The following is a 21343-nucleotide window of genomic DNA, read 5'->3' as shown; positions in this document are numbered from 1 at the left end:
TATGGTGTCTCTGTAGTCTTTGACATACGTGTGCCCAGTTCTATGATAGCTAGTTCTATGTACTTGGCACATCCTTGTGCCAGGCAGTCTTTCTGAGGACCTATCAGGATATCTGAAATAAAGGAGGCAGTGCCCTAAACTTCCCTTTTTCTTTAGTGCATTGTCTGGACCTAGCTGAATTCTTTCCTTATACAATTGTTTTTTGGGTTTTTTTTTAATATGGATATCTATCTATCTGCTAGGAACAGTACTGAGAACACCATCTCATCTCTCTCAAGCCACTAACAGAATTGGATAATGAATTTAAATCCTCCCAACCTGGCCCAGCTTTCACTCAAAGATCTATATTGAGGGTGAAATGATTATACATTCCATTTAGCAGTCCCTTGAGCTTGATAAATCTTACCTTCACTTTAGAAATAGAAAGAACTAGATAAGAAATATCATCATCCTAAAAGAGAAGTAAATGATTGTTACTAAATGGGAATGGGCAATATGTTAGTACAATTTTTTATTATTTTTTTAATGAATATTTCAGTAATGCGAATCAAGTCAGAAATGTTTAGACTAATAACTTGACTTATTCTTACTATCCTATAGGCTAGTCTTATCTGTATTGTAAGGAAGGCATTTCCCAAGCCGAGCCTCACATGGTATGTGGATGGAGAGATTCTTAAAGACCAATTTGGAGGTAATAAATGTTAATCAGAAATAATATTCTTATAAGCCAAAAGAAAAACAATTGGTGCTGCATTATGCATGTTAGGTGGAGGGTTGTGGGTACTCGTTTCAGTGCAGAAGGAACATCCCTACTTCCAGTGAAGAACAGCTGACAAGCAGTGATGGCTCCCTTGCAACAATTCCATTCATGGAAATGACAACTTGGAACAGTCATGTTTATCTGATTAAATCTTTGTACCAGATCTGAGTTAAGAAACCTTAAGCTGTATGAGTTTGTTTTTCAGAGCTAGCATTTTGCACAGTTCTGATTTATGGGACAGGGCATAAAAGAAGGACTAATGGCTTTTCCATCTTACTTTCAGGAATATCTATTGAAGCTGAAAATCTAAAAGATGGTGAAGGTTTCTATGAATTGAGATCAATACTGAAGATACAAACTACAAACCAGTCAGACACTAATCAGACTTTCTGGTGCATGTGTAGTTTTCCCTTCCAAGGGAATAAAACGTGGAATATTTCATCTGGAGAAATAGTAATTTCTTCTGGTAAGTCATCTTTAATTATGACACATCTGAAATCTAAAATATTCAGAGCACAGAATGCATTGAGCTTTCTGTAACTTAAAGAAAAAAAATACCAGGCTCAGGGAAATACAATATTGTATGTATAACACTTACATGAGCATGTGTCAGGCAATACTGCATGCGCAGTTTCAAGGTAAGACCTTAACTGTGCTAAAGATCTGTCAAATATAAACTACAACAGCTTAAAAAAAAAGTTGGCTTCCGCACATGTGGAAGGAAACTCATTCCATTTACTCTTACACCACTGCTTGCTACAGTCTTGAGCTACACTGTATAGTATACACAGTATACACTGGCTTAGCTACAAGGCACCAGTACATTATTATTAACAAGCACTTTTCAGTGTGCACTCCTGGGGAAAGGCATGCATGTGCGCAGTGAAGCTGTCTGGAAAGTCAAACCTCTGAGAGTTAAGGCCAGATTATGTGCAGTGAGAGTAAGGGATGAAAAAGGCTCTGAAGACAGTCAAACCAATAGGTAGGATGGGTGGAGCCCCCTCTGCATTCCATTAACACCAGCTGGGTGCCTTGGATTCCACTATTGTGGGAGATGAATGGGGAACTGCCCTGCATTACGTAGTTGAAAGCCTTCATGGACATGGGGTCATAGCAGCCTAGAGAGTAACTGCATTCCTGGGGATGCTGTAATGGCTGTGGGGCATCTCTTTTCCCACTCCGTAATTAAGGAAGGGGTAGCAGTCCACTGGCACTCAGATGCATGTGCACTGTTTCTCTGCCACCCTCGTTCCTCCCTAGTGCACAGACTTTGTATTTGTCGCTGTGATGGGGACATGATTCATTCCTTAGTGACCAATTCCTCCTATGTATGTCCAGTCTTAACTTTCAAATGTTAATGACTTTGTTGCTTTGCAGCCAGTGTTGGTCACATTTAGTTCTGGGTGTGCTTCCCAGTGAAGAATGTTTACATGCCAAGATTCAAATCTCAGCCATTCTGAAAGGTTTCTGCAGGGGAGATAAGTGTGTGGAGGGATTGTCAGATGTATATAATTTAAAATAACTGAAAAGATTTTTTTAAAGTAATCTTCTTTTAAAACCCCAAATATTGATAATGTCAGCCCCACAGTGAAGTTGTATCAACAATCAATCCAATCAAGGATTTCCAAACTTGACTATAGGATTGACTAATACCAACATAGTGCTCCTCTATGCAAAAACTTACGAGTTTTTTTTAAAAAGGAAAAATCATAGTGGTACTGAGATAGCTGCAATGTGATGCTTTTACCTTGTGGCACGCCACAAGTGAATTATTTTTAAGATCTTATTATAAACACAAGTTTATTGTCTTATTTAAGAACTGATTTTATTTGGCTATTCCCAGGCCATGTATATAACAAAGGGCCATTTCCAGCTTTTACAACCACAGCTACAAAAGGTAAGATAAATTACTCTTCACTATATTTAGTACTGTGTTGTTTGTTTTCCAACTGGTGCGCCCATATACATGCACAAGTTTCTAATGCTCTGTTTTCCTGCTGGAATAGTGGGCACCCAAACTTGCCATAGCATTTCTGGATGGACTGAACAGCATAGTTAGAATACTCTGCTTTTGTGCAATTATCAGAAGTTCAGAAAATAACAAAAGACTTAATTGTGGTGCTACCATCATAGTTGCACCATTTTGAGCTGTGATCTATCATAGCTAATTCTCATAAGCTAAGCAGAAGGGAGCCTACTTACTCTTTGAATGGGAGGTATTTTAAGGATCACTGAAGGTGCTTCTGGAAGTTTGGGTTGGCAGTTGAATAGGTGGCTCTCAGTATTGAACTGATGCCTGAGAAGAACATTAGGTGGCTACTGTGCTATTAACAACATTTCATTCATGTGATTAGGCACACTATCGAGGTCCTATACACTTGTGATTTTTAAAGAGTTGATGGCACATTTCACAACAGTCTGCTTGTTAATTCAGGCATCTGTTTTGACCAAATTCTTGCTTTCTGTCACTGTCAGTTCTGCTGATAGTTTCAGCTAGACAAATTATTCTTCACGTCCCCAAACCTTGCTGCTGTTGAGTAGTATTGTTGGAGCAAATACTCCAGTGTGTTCCACACTAGAGATGACTACATTTCAGTGATTTGTTGAGTGATCTGCCTGTATGTATATATGTATGTGTCTATGTAAGTCTGTATGTATATAGAAGAATCGGTGCATATTGAACTTGGAAAAAGGAGTGTCCAGTGCCCTTGCAGGCCAATGGTGTGAGAGGCAGTGAACACTTAAATGGTCATGAAAAGTGCTGCTGTTAAGTCATTCGTCTAATCCGGGTATGGGTTATATTAAATTTAAGAACATAAGAATGACCATACTAGGTCAGACCAATGGTCCATCTAGCCCAATATCTTGTCTTCCGACAGTGTCCAAGGCCAGATTCTTCAAAGGGAATGAACAGAACTAGGCAATCATCCAGTGATATATCCCTTGTCATCCAGTCCCAGCATCTGGCAATCACAGGCTTAGTGACACCCAGAGCATGGAGTTGCTTCCTTGACATTCTGGCTAATATCCATTAATGGATTTATTCTCCATGAACTTTTTTTTTTTAAATCTAGTTATAGTTTTGGCCTTCACAACATCCACTGGCAATGAGTTCCACAGGTTGACTGTGTGTTGTGTGAAGAATTACTTCCTTTTGTTTGTTTTAAACCTGCTGCCTATTAATTTAATTGGGCGAGTCTTGTTTCTTGTGTTACGTGAAAGGGTACATAACACTTTCTTATACATTTTCTCCACACGATTCATGAGTTTATAGACTTCTATCATATCCCTCCTCAGTCATCTCTTTTCAAAGATGAATAGTCCCAGTATTTTTAATCTCTCCTTATATGGAAGCTAAAAATAGTACCAGATGAAACGAGAAGAAATTTCAATCTGCACAGAGAAGCCTGCTGTCTCCTATTAACTAACATATAGTGGCTTTTTCAGATACAGTGCAGTGCATTCTGCAGTATATATCAGAATTTCAGTTTCAAGGCTTTACTCCTAGTTATGCACCCTTGTAGCAGCCTAAATGATTCCCCTCCCTCCTTGGTGTTCACTAGAATTGTACAAACCCTACAGAGTCCAAGTTACTGTGGGCACATGAACCTGCAGAAAAAGAACCCTCATCCTCTTCACCTTCACAGCAGTTGGTCCTCCTCTCCTGTTTCAAGCACATCATGCTTACCTTGGACATACCCAGGGAAAGTTGGTGACCTACTCTCCTCCCTTTGGGCTTCTCCTTGAGCTGGATGTGGCCTGCCCCTCAATGGTGTATGGAAGACTCCAGTGGGGGAGTGGCTTTCTGGTGTCCCCAGAATACACAGGGGAAAGGAGAGGGGACTTGTTCTGGCTGTAGAACCTGGTCAATAGCATCAAACCAACTGAAGAACACATACTTAAACCTGGCCTAAGTTTTGCCAAACAAGTGATGATGTCAGGGGGTTTGAATATCTGTAGCAACGTTGCACACAACCCTTAGGTTGACCACATTTGTTTACTTGTTAGCATGCTCCCCCATAATCACCTGTTAGAACGGCATGCATAGAAGAATGGCTTTCAGCTTTTCCTTGCTTATGAGTCTCTGCATCTCCTGATTATATTGATTTCTCTGAAAGATCAGTGTGAGGTTTTGTAAATTGCCTTGTGCCTTTGGAACCCTTAGTGGCTCTATTTTCAGGAAATAATAAATGACATTGCTGTATTGAAAAAGCTATTTAAAAGTCCTTGTTGGATTTGGTTGCTTATAGATCCTGAAATTTCAACATTTCCATCAACAATCATGGCTACCACAGGTAAAATATTTCATCCTATTTTTCTGCTAATAGATTCTTATCTGTACTTGACCTGTGCTTATGCATCAGGCACACAATGAGGCAAGACTGAGAATCACAGTTCAGAATGTGTTCATGCTCTAGTGCAGGGGTCGGCAACCTATGGCACGCGTGCCAAAGACGGCACGTGAGCCAATTTTTAATGGCACGCTGTGGCCTGCCAGGACTCCACTGTGCCATTTAAAAATCCTGCCGGCGCGGCAAGCCACAGGGTCTGCACTCCCGGGCCGGAGTGTCCGGCCAAGCGCAGCAAGCCTCCGGCTCCTCCCCCGCCTTCCCCCCTGCCCCTGGAGCCCTGCTGCTGCACGCGCAGCCCTCTGGGGGCCGGGGCTGCGCGCTCCCGCGGAGCAGTGTTTGGCTCCGTGGGGAGGGAAAGATGCTCCCCGCTCATCCAGAGCCCTGCCACTGCGCACACAGTGCTCTGAAGGGTGGGGCTGTGTGCTCCCATGGGGCAGCATATCTGGCTCTGCTTGGAGCCTCATGGTAAGGGGTCCGGGGCCAGGGAGGTTGGATAAGGGGTGAGGGCAGTCAAGGGACAGGGAGCACGGTGGGTTGGATAGGGGGTGGGATCCCAAGGGGGTGGCTCGGGGCAGGGGTCTCTGGAGGGGGCAGTCAGGGAGCAGGGGGGGTGGATGGGGCATGGGAGTCCGGGGTCTGTTAGGGGTGGGGGTGGATAGGGGTCAGGGCAGTCAGGGGACAGGGAGAAAGGAGGGTCCTGGGGGCAGTTAGGGTGGGGGTTCTCTGGAGGGGTGGTCAGGGGACAAGGAGCTGGGGGTTGGATGAGTTGGGAGTTCAGGGGCTGTCAGGAGGCAGGGGTGTGGAGAGGGGTTGGGGCAGGCAGGGAGCAGGGGGTTGTATGGGTCCAGAATTCTGGGGTCCTGTCAGAGCAGGGAGTGGTTGGATATGCATGAGAGTCCGGGGTCTGTCTGGGGTGGGGTGTGGATAAGGATCAGGGCAGTCAGGGGACAGGTAGGGGGTAGGGTCCTAGGGGGGGCAGTCAGGGGACAAGGAACAGGGAGGCTTAGATAGGGGGTGGAGTCCTGGGGGGGCAGTTAGGGGCAGGGGTCCCAGGAGAGGGTAGTCAGGGGACAAGGAGCGGGGGGGGGGGGGTTGGGGATTCTGAGGGGGGCAGTCACCCAGCCCTCTGACCTGAGCCCTGACCTCCCCACACCCCTGGCCCCTGCCCTGAGCCCTGTACCTCCCTCATCCGCACTCAGCCCTCTGTTGACTCTTTCAGCCCCGCCATGACCCCAGACCTGACTCTGGCACCCCCCCCCACATCCCCAGCCCCCCCACATCCCATGCACCCCACACATCCCCACCCCCACACTGAGCACCAAATTAAAAAATAAAGTAAAATACTTTACAAAAATCGTATTACTATTACAGATAATTGATATGGTGGTGATAGAGAGGAGATAGACCAGAAGTGAAAACTACCCCTGCACTCAAACATCATAACTGCACGTCTTCACTATTAATATGAGCCATATGTTCCATATTCAATATTAATGTATCACCAGACATGTCATAAATATGAAGTTCCTACCCTCACTGCCAGGTTTCTAGATTTCACTTTTCTGCATCCCCTAACTCAAATGGTACAACATGACTGTTGGTTGGTAAAATTAGTTTTATGTGTGGTTCTTAGTTGACAGGAATCCATCAATATTTGCTTAGAAGTTTAAATTGATTATGACCTCATTGTTGCAACTTCATGGATATGTAATCCACATATGTTAGCATGGGCTACATATAGTGTTATACAAAGGAAAGCCTTTCTATAGTGACCACTTAATAGGGCTAATTAATAATGCCACCATTCCTGGGCTAAAACAAGCTTAGAGATAATGGTATAATTTTCATCTGAATCAGTTATTGTGTCCTGCCTCTCCTTTTAAAAGCATTTGGAAAACACCAGACCTGCTTGGTAATCCAAGATGTCAAGGCTAAAACTGTGAAGACCTTGTTTGACTAGACTGAAAGTGGGAATAAAGAGCGTACAGCACTCACCCCACACACAAACCTAGCAACCTTAGATACTTAAAAATAGTGCACGCAGCTAGCCTATTCAAAAAAGTATTTCTATTATCATCCGCAGCCTCCTTCTCTGACTGTCTTGTTAAGTGTCTACATTTATGTAATGCATCTGCTCTTAAACTTAAATAGACTTGGAGCAGAGTCTCTAACTGTATGTTAGCACGGGGCTTAGTACAACAGCCTTGACCTTGGTTGGTTACTCTAGGTGCTACAATAATATTAATACTAAGCACGCCATGAACTAAATGCCTTATCACATAATATTTCTTTTACATAGGACTTCAAACTACATCTTCAACTTCCTTAGACTTCACAAGCCCAGTAACCTCTGAATCTGTTTCCACTGCACAAAGTAAGTATGATTCAGGCTCATTCTTGTGTCTGAAATGTTTTCTGTATTGCTGCAAGAATTAAAGAAAAAAGTTTAATACAGACAGACACTAAATAACTGACATCAATTTTTTGGCAAAAATACACTTAATTTACATTTACACTATAGGTATAATCCTATTCCACACTGTGTTACAATCTGGTAGTTTGCAGTGTAGTTGGTCCCATAAAAGGTATTACCTCACCGACCTTGTCTCTCTAATCTGATAGTTGGCAGTTTAAGAATAAACTGATGTGAGAAATCATGGTTATGATGTAGTAATGTGTATTGTTTGTTGCAGAAAATATGCACCAGTTTTAGAAAGTGAATTGAGCAAAAATATTGTGTATATATGTTTTTATAATTAAAAAGATATTTGAAAATGGGACTATATTACAGATACTGAAAGTTCAAACCAAGTATTGCAGCACCAGAGCATCCACAGAGTGCGTAGAGAAATAAAATATTTACGATGCATGACTCAGCTTAGTGATTTCCTCTCTTCTCTCTGTGGCAGCCTTAGTAGGTCTTGCTGACGCTCAGGTTTGCATGATGAAATATGACTCAGCTGGAAGCAGAGCTGGGTAAAATTTTTCACACCTTGTTTTTGGTTAAAAAAAAAAAAAAAAGGCAGATTCAGCTACCCCAATACATTTCACAAATTTGTGTTAATTTTGCCAAACTGCTTAAGTAAAAAAAAGAGTAAAACATTTCAAAAGATTTCATCTCTACACTTTCAAAATGAAGCATTTTTATTTTTTTGTCTGAAATTATTTTTCGTTTAAAAAATTCCTTGAATTTTACTTAAAAAAAAAATAAAAAATGCTCAAAATCAAAACAAAACATTTCATTTCAGGTTGAAAAAAAATGTGTTTGGTCCTAAACTATCTCTCTCCCCTCCCCCCCCCCACACACACTTTTTTGGAATTGCCATTGAACCAAAAAAATCTGTTGTTCACTCAGCTCTAGTTGAAAGTGTAATGCAGGGTTTTATTCAGACTCCCCTGGAGGGATCAGCTCACAACAAATGTCTCTGGTGTACACCTGACAACTCTACGACAATCCCATGAATCAAAAGCAGACTAAATTCTGAGCCTCTTACATGTGGTTTGGCCCTGATGGTTTGGAATAGCAAGGTCCTTCCTAGAACCAAGGGCCTTTTTAGTAATCGAAACACTGCCTTTTTAAGGGTTGTTTGCATTATGAGGCCCAGTTGTCTGTCTCTCCCTCCAGCAGCTTGTATGATCCAGGATTAGGCAGGCATTCTTCCTCCTCTTGCTAGCAATAGGCTGTAGACTTACTGGCACATAATATAATCATGCAAAAATGAAACAACCCAGAATGTAAAAGACAAACCACATGCTGTGAAGAATGGAAAAGAGTCAGTGCAACAGACTACTCTAATCTCATCTTACTCCTCAGAGCAACACCAAAGTCATGGCTCACAAATGAAAATATATTTGTATATTACAATACAGACAGTGCTCAGTGTCAGCTGTACTGTGGGCATTGGCCTTCTGTCATCTTAGACTTCAGAGAAGGGCAGACACTACATATCTGTAGTACATAGAATATAAGGCAAAAGTGATTGGTTTTTTTTTTCTTTTAAATTCAGCTTCTCCAGTCTCATATGGCTCCAGTGCACCCAGTTTGACATAGCGGGTTGTTTCCATAATTAGTGTTTATCCTCTTAATTACACTAATTACACTCAAACATTAAAGCTTTTCAGAAGGTTGCCTATCCCAGGATACACATTTGTTAGTTCCATACCTACCTGTAATAACAAGCTGATTCAGCAAGAGATCTTACCTTTGGCTAATTCCACCTCTTGGGTCAAATTCAGCCCTCCAGGAGGCTGCACCACTCTTGTGGAAATCAGTGGGAATTGTCTCCACTTTCTGAATAGATGAATCTGGCCTGAAATATGTAAAGGTACCTTTTGCAGCTTTGTGATGGCAAAAGACCAATGCTCTTGATTCTGGTATTGTAAATATTCCTTAAATTGTGGAGTGTGACTATACAAATTAGCTTAGCATAACAATACTTACACAGACCTGTAGACAGACATTGGCAGCCTGGCTGAGTGGTGACACCAGAGGAAGAAACTGAATGGCTTAGTAATAACATATACTTTGAGACGGTAAGAAGATAGTGTAAAATAAAATGGAGAATCAAAACAGTTTCCAAAGACACAGAAATAGTAGCAAGGAAAAAAACCATAATAGAGCATGACTATGCCAGATGGATTATGTGGAGGCAAGCAAAAAGCTGCCAAACAAAAAGTGTAATCTTGAAAGCTTATCTCTCAAGCTTGACCAACATAAATTAGTCCAATAAAAGATTTATTACCTCACCCTCCTTGTGAAATAAATAAAATAAATGAAAACCTTTTAGCTTGCTTGCAATATGCAAATATAAATGTCTGCCACCCAAATAAGGCTTCACCTACACTACAGATATAAATGAGCCTGCTAACCTAATTAGAACATGTTCTAACTGGCTCAGGACATTGGTAAAAAGCTGTGATGTAAACAGGACTTTGGCATGTCTTATCTCCTGTAAACAGGGAACAACTGTGTTGGAGCTGGTTCCCCTGACTCAATTACAGTTGCACAAGAGACAGGGTATTTGGGTGTCTGGGTGACCCAGTGCTCTGCATAACATTGCTCCTTCCTTTCTAATAACTCGCTCACTTCTTTCCACACCAGTGTCACCATAGGCTTCTTCAGAAGATGCCCTGGGAGGCAGCTGAGTTAGTGAGCAGAGGATTTGCCTTCTAAATCCTCATTAGTATAAAAGTTGTTTGATTCAACTTCTTATTTCACAGCACTCTTATTGAAAATCCCGGAGACAGCTGGTGTAAGGGAATTGATACAAGCAGAGAGTGCACACAAATAGATTGGAAGGCTGTGAGGGGGCAGTATTGGAGCTCTTGCAAGGGCAGCCTGTTCTATGCTTAGCTTTCATGTTAATCTCTCGTGTGCAGCACCCGGAGACACTTGCATTTTGCATGTTAGGTAATAGCTTTGTCTCACCTTCTCAGGCTTGCAAACATTCTCCGATGACTTAGTGCCATTCTTGCAGAATCCGACAGGTGTCAAGAAGGACTGACATTTTTAGCAAGTCTGAAATAAGCCATCTGGGAGGATTGCTTGTTATCTGCCAGAATGTCAATTCCTGATAAATAGCTGGTTCAGCTCCAGCCTATTTACTTGATTCCTTTTGAACTGTTAAATGGAGAATTGGAATTGGCTTTCACGAGGGTCCTGATAGTCACTATCTCAAAACATCTTGCTAGAGCTGGATAAAACATGGGTTTGTTTCACAGGTGTTCATGCAGAGAACCCTTTTCCACAGTTTTGATTCACGTATGTTTGGCTTTAATTTTGAACAAGCCCCAAAACTCAATTAAAACCACCAAGTTTCAACTGATTTCACATTGAAATGATAAATCAGTTCAGATTTTCTCAAAACTCAGACTAGGTTCCTTAGAAATGTTCACAAACCCGAATCATCCTTTCATTAAATCATGCTGTGTTTCTACTTAATGACAAAACCCCAAACCTTGCTTTGAGTTTCTGTAAAGAAAGTCCCATCCAGTTCTTTATCGTCATGCTTGTCTGTGAATTAACCAAAACTGCTGATATTAAATGAAACAGCCATTAATCATCATCCAGTCAGGAGACAGTGAGGAGAGTCTGAGGAATGGTAAGCACAACAATGTTGTCTAGCACAACTTTTGCAAACTGTTGCTTTGTTCTCCAACAGGCCAGTTTGATTCTGCCACAGATACACAAGGCTATACCAACACCATAGCATCCAGTGAGAGTGAAACATCACAGCGTAAGTAGATAATAACTATCTCTCTGGGTATATTTTTCCTTGTAAGATTTCATTAAATAAAAAATTCTGGATAAAGAAGGCTGGAAACTGAACGCTTAGAGCAGCAATGCAAACTTACCCAATGCTGTGCTTCAAATCTAGCAGGACCTGGGAATCAGCTCCAATGGCAGAGATCTCAATTTGCCCATTGAACCATTGATCTTTTTGCTGAGTGTCAACATTTGTGGTGATAAATATTAGGATATAGACCCTATAAAAATAGGTTGGTTCCCCTAATTTATTTCTCATAGGCCATCAGGTGGCAATGGTTTCAGTCATTAGTCAGGGAAAGACCAGTGACCTGGTTGCAAAAGATTTCCTAGTTTATGATCATTCTCTTGAGCCAGCCAGTCTCCAAGTATTAATGTTTTCATAGGCTGTAATGTTTGTAAGGCTGAGGCATGAGTGCTGCCTTACAAGCCGTGAGAAGAAATCCCCTATGGCATGTTATTCTGTTTGTAATGGTTCACACAAAAAAATATAAGGATCAAACAAGCTAATATTGATCGCTCACACCAAAACTGTTTCTGACACATGTTCCTGAATGTTATTTTGTGTTATAATGCAAAGTCTGATATTGGATGCACATGGGGCTGTATTCCTGACAGGAATTCCTAATAAGATGATTTTTTTTCTTTCCTCTCCACCAGTAGATTTATTTCAACACACTTAGAAGAACTTAGCAACTTAGGGGAAAAAAACCATAACAAAAACCTCTCTTTTTGAAATGACCTGGGTGAACAGCTGGCACATGAACCCAAACCTTCCCTAGCTCACTTTCTTCAGGTTTATTGATTTGAACTTATGCAAGTTGCATCTGGGTGCAAACTATGGTCTAAAACAGGTAGCATCACATTGTGCTGCTTGCCATGACCACTCCAAAGTGTAATGCCTAGGCCACAGGCAGGAGTCTAGAGTTGGAATTGGGTTGATGATCTTTGTAGTTAATACTCAAACCTCATGTTTACCTAGTCCTCTCCACCTCCACCTTCGCATTCCCAACTCAAGCTCCTGTGGTCAGCGGCGTATTATCACCTAGGCTGACAAATTTGCCGGGGCGGCAGATTTATAATAGCAGCATTTTTGTAATCGCAGCATCAGTGATGCCGCGTATTGAAACCACCAATGACAGTGCAACACCATTTAGTAAACATACTCACGAGAATCCTAAACTGCACTGGACCCCCGCTTGAATGCGGGGTTTGGATCCATGCGTGGTCCTGCTCTATAAGCGAAATTGGACTATACAGACGCGCGTTCAAGTGAGGTCTGCTGTACTTGTAATTTTATTTATAATAAAACTTGTAAATGTTTAATTATTTTAATGATATTTAGATTGATTTTAGTTCAAACGAATTTGTAAAAAAACTAAAACAAGTTCCTCTGGGGCCGGGGCGGCAATTATTTCAGGGCCTAAGGGAGGCAAAATGATTAATCTGTGGACTTCACCAGCATAAAATAAGGTCTCATACGGCACACATAGGAAATTATTACTTGCTAACAAAATATATATATCAAGACACTAAAACTAATATTTTTTAAAGTTTCTGTGTAGTGATGATAATGAGTATTGAGGTATTGGATCAGAAGAGCAAGGCATGAGTTTCTCAGAAGCTATGTGGAATAATTGGTTTAAATCTAGTTCAGGACAGCTGTGACTATAAATTGTTTCCATATCTGGTATCATTGGTGGGCCTGTGCAAAATGGGTCACATTTCAGTTTATGGTTGACAGGATGACAGAAACCACTTCCTCCTCCGCTCCCCACCACCACCACCAAAGTGGCACTAATTGGCCAAGCTTTGTCGTAGCAGAGAGAGCAAACACTAAAAGGGTCTTGGAGTCTGAACTGCGCTTTCAGCACTAATGGTGATCAGTGGTTTCATGTCAGGTTTATGGCTCATTGGCAAGGCACTTGAGAGGAAGCTGTTTCTGTCTAAGCTATATGTGTCCTCATATGCAGGACTTGAGTCTTCAGGCCTGTCAGGGCAGGAACTTTCCTCAGCACCCAAATTGAAACTAAAAATGTTTAAAAATAATGTCAGGGATAATGTTAAAATTAAGGTAGGTCCTTGGGCAGAACCAGAACACGGAGAGGGTAGTTATAACGTATTAAATATATTAGTGGAGAAGGCAAACAAAGCAAAGAAAAGCAATGAGTTCATGAGACACCTGAATGGGTTAAAGCCCTAGTGACAAAAGATTTAGCTAAACCATGGATAAACAAAACAAACACTCAAAAACGTTGTATCAGATATTTTCCTTTTTAACCAAATCTGTTAATCTATAGTGTGGGGGACATTTTAATAATAATACTTCATTTCTTTCACTCTGGATTTTATTTTTGTGTACTTAGATTGCAACTCTTCAGGGCAGGGAGTGTCTATTGACTGTGTTTGAATAGTGTCTAGCACAGTGAGGCCCTGATCCCAGCTGAGTCCTCTATGTGCTGCCATAGTACAAATGGAAAACACTAAAAAGAATAAATATGTAATGCTGTTCAAGCTTCTATATAGAGCAATTAAGATTTTGCAGTAAATGTATATCTCTGGGGTTTTTTATATCATGCTCATCTCCATGGGAATTAAGCACGTATTATGTTTCAATAAAATAAGAACTGATGTAAACTTCCATCTAAAACTTGAACTGAATTTTTTAAAAGATGCACAATATTTGATTAACTTATTAAAAAAATTATTTGACTTCTCTGTTCTGGTCAGAACCAAAAAGCCGCATGTCGTGGAAGTCTCATGTAATGCTAGGGCCATTGTCTTTTCTTTTTTCTGTTCAATTATTTAATCTCCCACAGGTTGTTTGTGCAGCTCTTGTGGAATTAACAACCATATTTTGCCAACTAAGTATTGCAATGGAATTTATATTTGAGTATAGTAGGTTTAGGCACCAGACATTATACTTACATTTTTTAGGCTGGTCTGCTATTTTGTTTACTGCCAGAGTCCAGAAGAGAAAAGGACATAAAATAGCAAAACTAAGCCTAATGTGGCAGTAATGGCTTGTAAAGTAACTTCTGAAAATGGATTGTTTTTATATAGGACCGAGTGACCCTACTACTGCAACTCAACAGAGCAACGTGAATACAACCCTCTCCAGGGGGAATGTAACCCTGCCACACCGTAAGTGTTGGGGCAGATCTAGAATGCATGCCGTCGTGTGGTTTGCTTTGGAATAGCTTTGGAATAGCGATGAACTGAGGAGGCAGGTCCAGAAAAATGACAATAAATCCTAAGGCAGTACCAGTCACAAATTTGTGTAGCTTGGCTAAACTAGCAAGGATGGGAAGGGGATGTAACTGTTTACAAGGCAAAGAAAGGTGATTTTGTAGCTGTGACACAGTACTTGGGCTTATATTATTGGCTCTGCTACCAAACTCACTTTGTGATTTTTTTGGTAAGTCACTTGATATTTCTTGGACTCAATTTCTCCAGCTATAGAGCAGGTGAAATGGTTACGTCTCTCCCAGAAGTTCCATGTGGCTAAAGTCATTGTTTAGTGGAGGTTTTTAACATTTGTGACTACTTCTATAAATCTTTGTTTATATCAAATTTAGATCAAAATTTATCAACACTAAAGTTGGCTTTGTCCCTTTAAATGAAAGTGGGCACTCAGATTCTGGCAGCTGGTTTTCAGCTCTTTCAGGCTCTCATGAACTATATATGGTTGTGACTTCTAAAAATCATGCTCAGTAAAATCAAACACACTATTTACATTGTATGTCTGTATCTTTTTAGGCAGTCTGTCCTCCAGCACAATGGTTGATCCAGCTTTATTTACTAAACTTGATGGTTTATCAACTACAAGGAAATTGGTTAATGGTACTGGTAAGCCATTCATTCACAACTCTCTCCTTCATAAATATTTGTAGGTATGTAAGAACTTGAGGGACTAATCTTTGGAGCTCCGGGTAGTTGCACTGGTAATAGAAAACCAACCAACCAAAAAAAAAAAACAAAAAAAACCCTAATCAAACCAGGGTTGTATATGGCGGTCTAATGGCTGTTCATGTCTCCACAATGCAGATAATCACAGCTGCTTTGGGTATTTCAATCCTGGCACATCTTTAGCAAAAGAGCATACTAAGCATGCTACTTGTGGGTAGCCACCTATAACTGAAAGATGGTGTTAATCTGTGAAATGTCATGTACTGCAACTTTTAACAACATGACACACCTATAGAATTCCACAGACATATCGGTGTGTTACTGGTGTTTACTTACTAGTGGACTGACAACATGGTTTCTGTGCTAAAATATGATTTATTTCAAATCCATTATAATGCAGTACTTTTCATTGGTTGATGGTAATATGATAATGTTGAGCTTGTGGTTGTGCTATCACTGGCAGGAATGTCAGGTTGTTTTACCTTTGTAACCATCATACGAACCAGTGCTCCAAAAAATTGTAAATGAAAAGTTCCATTAAGTATCAGAGGGGTAGCCGTGTTAGTCTGGTTCTGTAAAAGCAGCAACGAATCCTGTGGCACCTTATAGACTAACAGACGTTTTGCAGCATGAGCTTTCGTGGGTGAATACCCACTTCTTCGGATGCAAGAAGTTCCATTAAGTTGCCAGTACTACTAGTAGCACAGTGGGCAGAGCTATTACTGCTGTTGGCTAAAGGAAAAACAACACTGAGTTAAAGTACCAGTTGGAAGGCCAGGTTGTGAACTTTTCACACACATTATATGAGCAGTCTGTCACACGAGTAGTTAAATTGACTCAAATGGACTAGCACTGTAAGCAACCGTTTAACAATGTGAATAATGAGTTCACACACTGGCCCACAGTAATTGAAAGAGGGCTTTTCCAGCTGCCATCCCTCATAACTTGTACCACAGCCAGGCCCAATTTTTTGCTTCAAGTGGCAGCTTTGGAATGCTGGTGTTGCCTTAAGTTGTATGGAGCCTTCAGTTAGCTCAGTAAGACTCCGAATTAAGTTAAAGAGTTAGAGCTTCATTGAATACACTCACCAGCACTGGAAATCTTGTAGAATTAACTAAAACCCCCACAGCATGCATGAACCTGGAGTGGATTCTCAGAGGGCTATCTCTCTGTGGTTAGCAACACAGAGAATCTTTTCAGCACATAATCTCTGCCTAAAAATTAATCAAAATATTTTAACCAATTGTAATGGGCTTGGTGCAAACTTAGGAAAACTAGGGCTGCGTCCAGGGGCGTCTCCAGGCTCCAGCACGCCAAGCGCGTGCTTGGGGCGGCATGCCGCGGGGGGTGCTCTGCCAGTCACCGGAAGGGCAGCAGGCAGCTCCGGTGGACCTCCCGCATGCATGCCTGCGGAGGGTCCGCTGGAGCCGCGGCTTCGGTGGAGCATCCGCAGGCACGCCTGTGGGATGTCCACCGGAGCCACGAGACCAGCGGACCCTCTGCAGGCACGTCTGCGGGAGGTCCACCGGAGCCGCGGGACCGGTGACCAGCAGAGCGCCCCCTGCGGCGTGCCACCGTGCTTGGGGCGGTAAAATGGCTAGAGCCGCCCCTGGCTGCGTCCCCAACTTTGGTGCAGACGGCAACCCTAGTGACATGTCTATGTTGGTTTCCCATTCTCATAGCATTTCTAAAACACAGTGGAAAAGGTATAGGCTGAACTTTTTCAACGCAAGTGCTTAAAAGAAAACAATCAAATCATAGTCTGATTTTTCATAAGTGCTGAGTATTTGCAGCTTCAGTTGACTTTGAATGGAGTTGTAATCTGAACAACTATGATATGAAGTCACTTAATTATGTGCCTAAATTAGGATTTATTTGCTTAAACTGATACATCTGAGTTTGAAAACACTGGCAATCCTATACAGGTTGGTTTTGCTATATAGATGTGTGGGTGAGGGATTTGCCTGCTTAATTAAATCAAAAAGAAATCCCCCTCTTTTTTTTGGCAGGATGTTGCTTTTCCTTGTGAACTGGAGTTTGAATTATGTCTTTTTTTCTGTCTCTTTTTCAGGCATGGTGGGGAATGCAGAGAAGACTCGCTTCTCCTGGCCTGCGGTTGTAGCACTCTTGCTTCTGTTTTGTTCTTTTCTAATCATTTTAGGAATCAGAAAATGGTGTCAGTACCAAAAAGAAATGTAAGTATTAGTATCAAAAATGGTGAGCAGAAATAGAGATATTAGTGTGGATTCCAGCCCAAAGTTTCAGAATGAAGTTCAGATAATTATCTTATTTTGTAGATGCATGTGTACATGGGTAGAAATGAACAATTACAGACATACAGTTGTGTGAAATACATAATTGAAGCTTAATCCCATTCACTGTTCAATATGCTTCAATTTAACATTCCACATAAGAGAGCTGAGTTCCTTATTAAATGTTTGGGGAAATATAGGGATGGCAAACTAAACCCCTTTAAAACGTACCCTGGTTATTCTGAACTTTCAGTTAACTGCAGTAAGATTATATTTATCCTTGGATTGTTAACATCTTGGGACTGGGCTTTTACTTTATGGAGCCCTGTAAATCTCCATCCACTGCCGTAAATCTTTGTCAATGTGTCTCCAGATATCAATTCAAGCAACAGCTTGCTGCCTTATTTATCCAAAGGTTTTGGATTTCACCACAGCACTTCAAGTTGTAAAAGATGTGTGTTGTCCCCAGCCCTCCACCTCTGTGTACAAGAGAGCTCACATCAATGCCGGAACATGGTTTTGAGCTGTAAAGTAGAATATGTAGGTGAGAGAACAGACATGAGCTCTACAGAATGTTAGAGAAGAATGAGGCCAAAATTCTTTCTTACCTTTTGTCCTTATATCTCTTCCCATTTTCCCTAATAACTTTATATTGATTTTTACATCATTAGCTGTTGTGTTTTCAAATACTTTTTTTTTATTCTAGTATGAACAGACCTCCATCTTTCAAGCCACCACCACCTCCAATAAAGTACACATCCATGCTAGAATCTGATGGAACGACCCCATCCTGCCATGAACTGGAAACTTTGTAATGTTTCTTGATGTATTCCTGAACCATCTCTGAAGAATGTTATATCTTGTAACTGAATAAGCCTTTTAAAATGCAGATTGCTGGAGTTCAGTCTGAATGACCCATCTTCAGAGTCAAACTTCTTAAACTGACAAGGTCAGAAGCAAAGCACTCCTGAGTATGCTTTCTCATCCATTTAGATATGCATTCATCTGACAGACTGGAGTCTAACTGCAGCACATTGGAGATTACAGGTGCTCAGCTTGGATTGGGTGATCAGATGGGAATTTGCTGTCTTAATAATGGAAGTTAGATTAGTGCATGTGTCACTTCGTTAATCTGCCTAGAAAAAATGTTGAAGCATTTTATTTTAGTATGCCTATAATTATGAGCACTTTAAGCATATGGCAGACATAATTACTCCATAGTCTTGGTAATACTTTTGGAAGCTTTCTGACACATGCATGAACAGGGTTTTTTTAAACTATAATCTTTCTTTCTATACAAATACCGATATACAGTGAGGTTAGCCAGTGCTAAGCCTAAAGAGCAGGAACATTCATTGTAGGACGATAGTCCACATATATCATCACTGACATCCAATGTGGACTCACTTGGAAAGGCTGACGTGAAAGGAGGCTGCTGTTTCCTTCTGACATGATCTGCCGAGAAGACCTGCTACATATATTGAAAGTGCCAGACCAAGGAGAGGTCAGGCTATCTAGCAAGCCATCTTGAATGGGAGACCTAAGGACTGAAATGCATAACAATCCAAGGGGATGACAATAGAAACAGTGACTGCTTCCACGGACAATAGCTATTGAAAATAACAATTGTTCAAAGATACAAATATTTTCTGAAGTATATTTATATATCAAACATATTGATCTCCGGAGGAAAAAAGGAACACAGTTCTTCATTTTTCACTCCTCAGTTGTAAATGTGAGCAGGGAGAATCCTGCTGAGAACTGGTTTAACTCTTTGTCTTTGCTAAATATCTTTTAATATTGCAAACAATTTTCAGACATGTACAAAGTCAGGCTTCAACTGGAAGCAGTACAATTAATGTGAGGAAATGCCATCCTGATAGTGTGTTTCACAAGGAGCCAAATTCAGGCATGGTAAAGTTGAAAATGATGTGCTGGTTTAGTGATGGGATATGCAGCACTTTCTGCAATAGAAGTGGAAGATGAGTGTCATGGAGTTTACAAATGCTATTGTATTCCTCATAGCTTTAAATGAAGAAGTTATTTGATAGGAAAAAGAAATAAAGAAACTGTTCCCTCTAAAATCTCATACATAAGAGTACTCTGTTGTTTATCCGTTTTTAGTTAAATATCTGAGGTTTATAGCAAGCACTTTTCTTCATAAAGAACTTTACAAACTTCTCATGTACAGAATAGGAATCAGCTTTTCCACCACTGAAAAATGCATCTAAATCTAGTGTAAAACATAGTAGATGATTAACTGCACAGAACCATTTACATAAAGTTCAAGACAAAAAATGAAAAAAAAATGTCATCCACTTAAAACTCATGCGAAAATATAGAAAGGCAAATAACCCACGTTGGAATGCAGCCGGGTTACTGCTGCAAGCTTAGTAAAAAAAAAAAATAGCAAGGAATCTTCAATGGCTGCAAGTGGTCACTATCTTGGTTTTAATAAATGATCCAAAAGATGTTACCTCCGGGGCTTAGAGGAAAGAATACCACCTTTGTAACTAACTTTGTTTCTGGCACCTCCCTGGGTTTTCCTTGGATGTTTTTGACCCAAGCCTAACTATTACAGGGTTTTCCATAGCACCCTTCACTGCCATATGGAAGAGCTTCCCTGTGACATAAATCTGCCCAGCAATATCCGTGCTGGACTTCATGCAGTCTTCTGCTCTTTTCCCCTCCCTGGTTAAAGGGAGTTCTTTCTGCTTGAGGAGTAATTGTAGTTTTGATCCTCATTTTGCCATTTATAGTAGAAAAGTTTCCTCAAAGACTTGGGATCTTGTTGTCTGCCTTGAAAATGGTCAGACTCTGGTTTAGACAATCCTTTCAGGTAGCTGTTTCAATAGCCAAACTCCTTAAGCCAAGGATGCTCTGCCTTTGGCTCCCAGGAACTTTGTCCTGGGAATTGAGAGCTACCTTTTCCCAAGGATGCAAGTTATGGAGGAAGACTTGGATGCTGCTGTAACTGGGTGAGTTAAAGCACTTCTCTCTGGAGGCAATGAATGTAATTCAGTGTGTCCAAGTCCCAAACTGGTTCAACCTTCCTGAGCTATTTGAGATGTTGCCAGGTCACACTGAGAAGAAGAAAATGGAATTACCACAGGTTGACACCAGTGTCAGAACCCAGTCCCATGAGTTCATTGTAATCCTAAGGATTTCTGAAACTTAATATGTATTTTCCTATTTTTTCCTCTTTTCATTATCTATTTTATTTTCAAGACTCATTATTCAGCCACACAGAGAGAAAAATGAATGCCATCACAAACTGATAAGTCCATTTATGTGCATATATCTATGACCACGGTGTCTTTTCCCATAATATGAGGCTGGTCTGTGTCACATCTTGTATGTTACCCTGTACAGCTTTTTATTTTATTTTTTGTATTTGACTTGAAGTTGTAAAAGAAATATTATGTGGGTGTAATGCCACCTTACCACCAGACGATGGCTCCACAGCTGTAAATTTAATTCTCTGGTTAGTAAAGTCATAACAATAAAATGAACATCTTTACTACATTTTTGTTGGCCACAGGTGAAATAATTATTGAAAAGGTATTGATGAGTATTAAAAACATTTGATACAAAACTTCCTTCAAAAACTGATAAATAATTGAGAATAAAATCATAAGCTGCAAAATTTGCTCCAAAACCCAGATAAATATACAGTATAGGTCCTTCAGTTTTAGGAAAGTTATTTTCTAGAGTCTCCTTCCTTGCACTATATAATGTGTTTCTCCAGTACAGACTAGTGAGAGAGAAGGCAATCACAAATGTCAGCTATTCACTTCATAATTGA

At 40.7% G+C, this 21343-nt stretch overlaps 1 protein-coding gene across 2 annotated transcripts in view; it reads left to right on the top strand.

Annotated features, from left to right (window-relative positions):
* The window catches only part of CD96 (CD96 molecule), a 40696-nt gene extending 19686 nt beyond the window's left edge, over positions 1 to 21010 (top strand). The window contains exons 6-15 of one of the 2 annotated variants that reach the window (XM_039520836.1): positions 601 to 691; positions 1044 to 1226; positions 2604 to 2657; positions 5011 to 5055; positions 7412 to 7486; positions 11274 to 11348; positions 14441 to 14521; positions 15137 to 15226; positions 17358 to 17481; positions 18245 to 21010. In XM_039520836.1, coding sequence (XP_039376770.1) covers positions 601 to 691; positions 1044 to 1226; positions 2604 to 2657; positions 5011 to 5055; positions 7412 to 7486; positions 11274 to 11348; positions 14441 to 14521; positions 15137 to 15226; positions 17358 to 17481; positions 18245 to 18353 — 927 coding nt within the window. In that variant the 3' untranslated portion in view covers positions 18354 to 21010. The remainder of the gene's footprint in view (positions 1 to 600; positions 692 to 1043; positions 1227 to 2603; positions 2658 to 5010; positions 5056 to 7411; positions 7487 to 11273; positions 11349 to 14440; positions 14522 to 15136; positions 15227 to 17357; positions 17482 to 18244) is intronic. The other variant, XM_039520837.1, reaches the window with a different exon arrangement.
* The last annotated feature ends 333 nt before the right edge of the window (positions 21011 to 21343 follow it).

The sequence above is a fragment of the Mauremys reevesii genome, linkage group 1 (genome assembly GCF_016161935.1).
Source record: "Mauremys reevesii isolate NIE-2019 linkage group 1, ASM1616193v1, whole genome shotgun sequence".
Classification (NCBI taxonomy): domain Eukaryota; kingdom Metazoa; phylum Chordata; order Testudines; family Geoemydidae; genus Mauremys; species Mauremys reevesii.
This window is presented reverse-complemented; position numbering and strand designations above follow the sequence as displayed.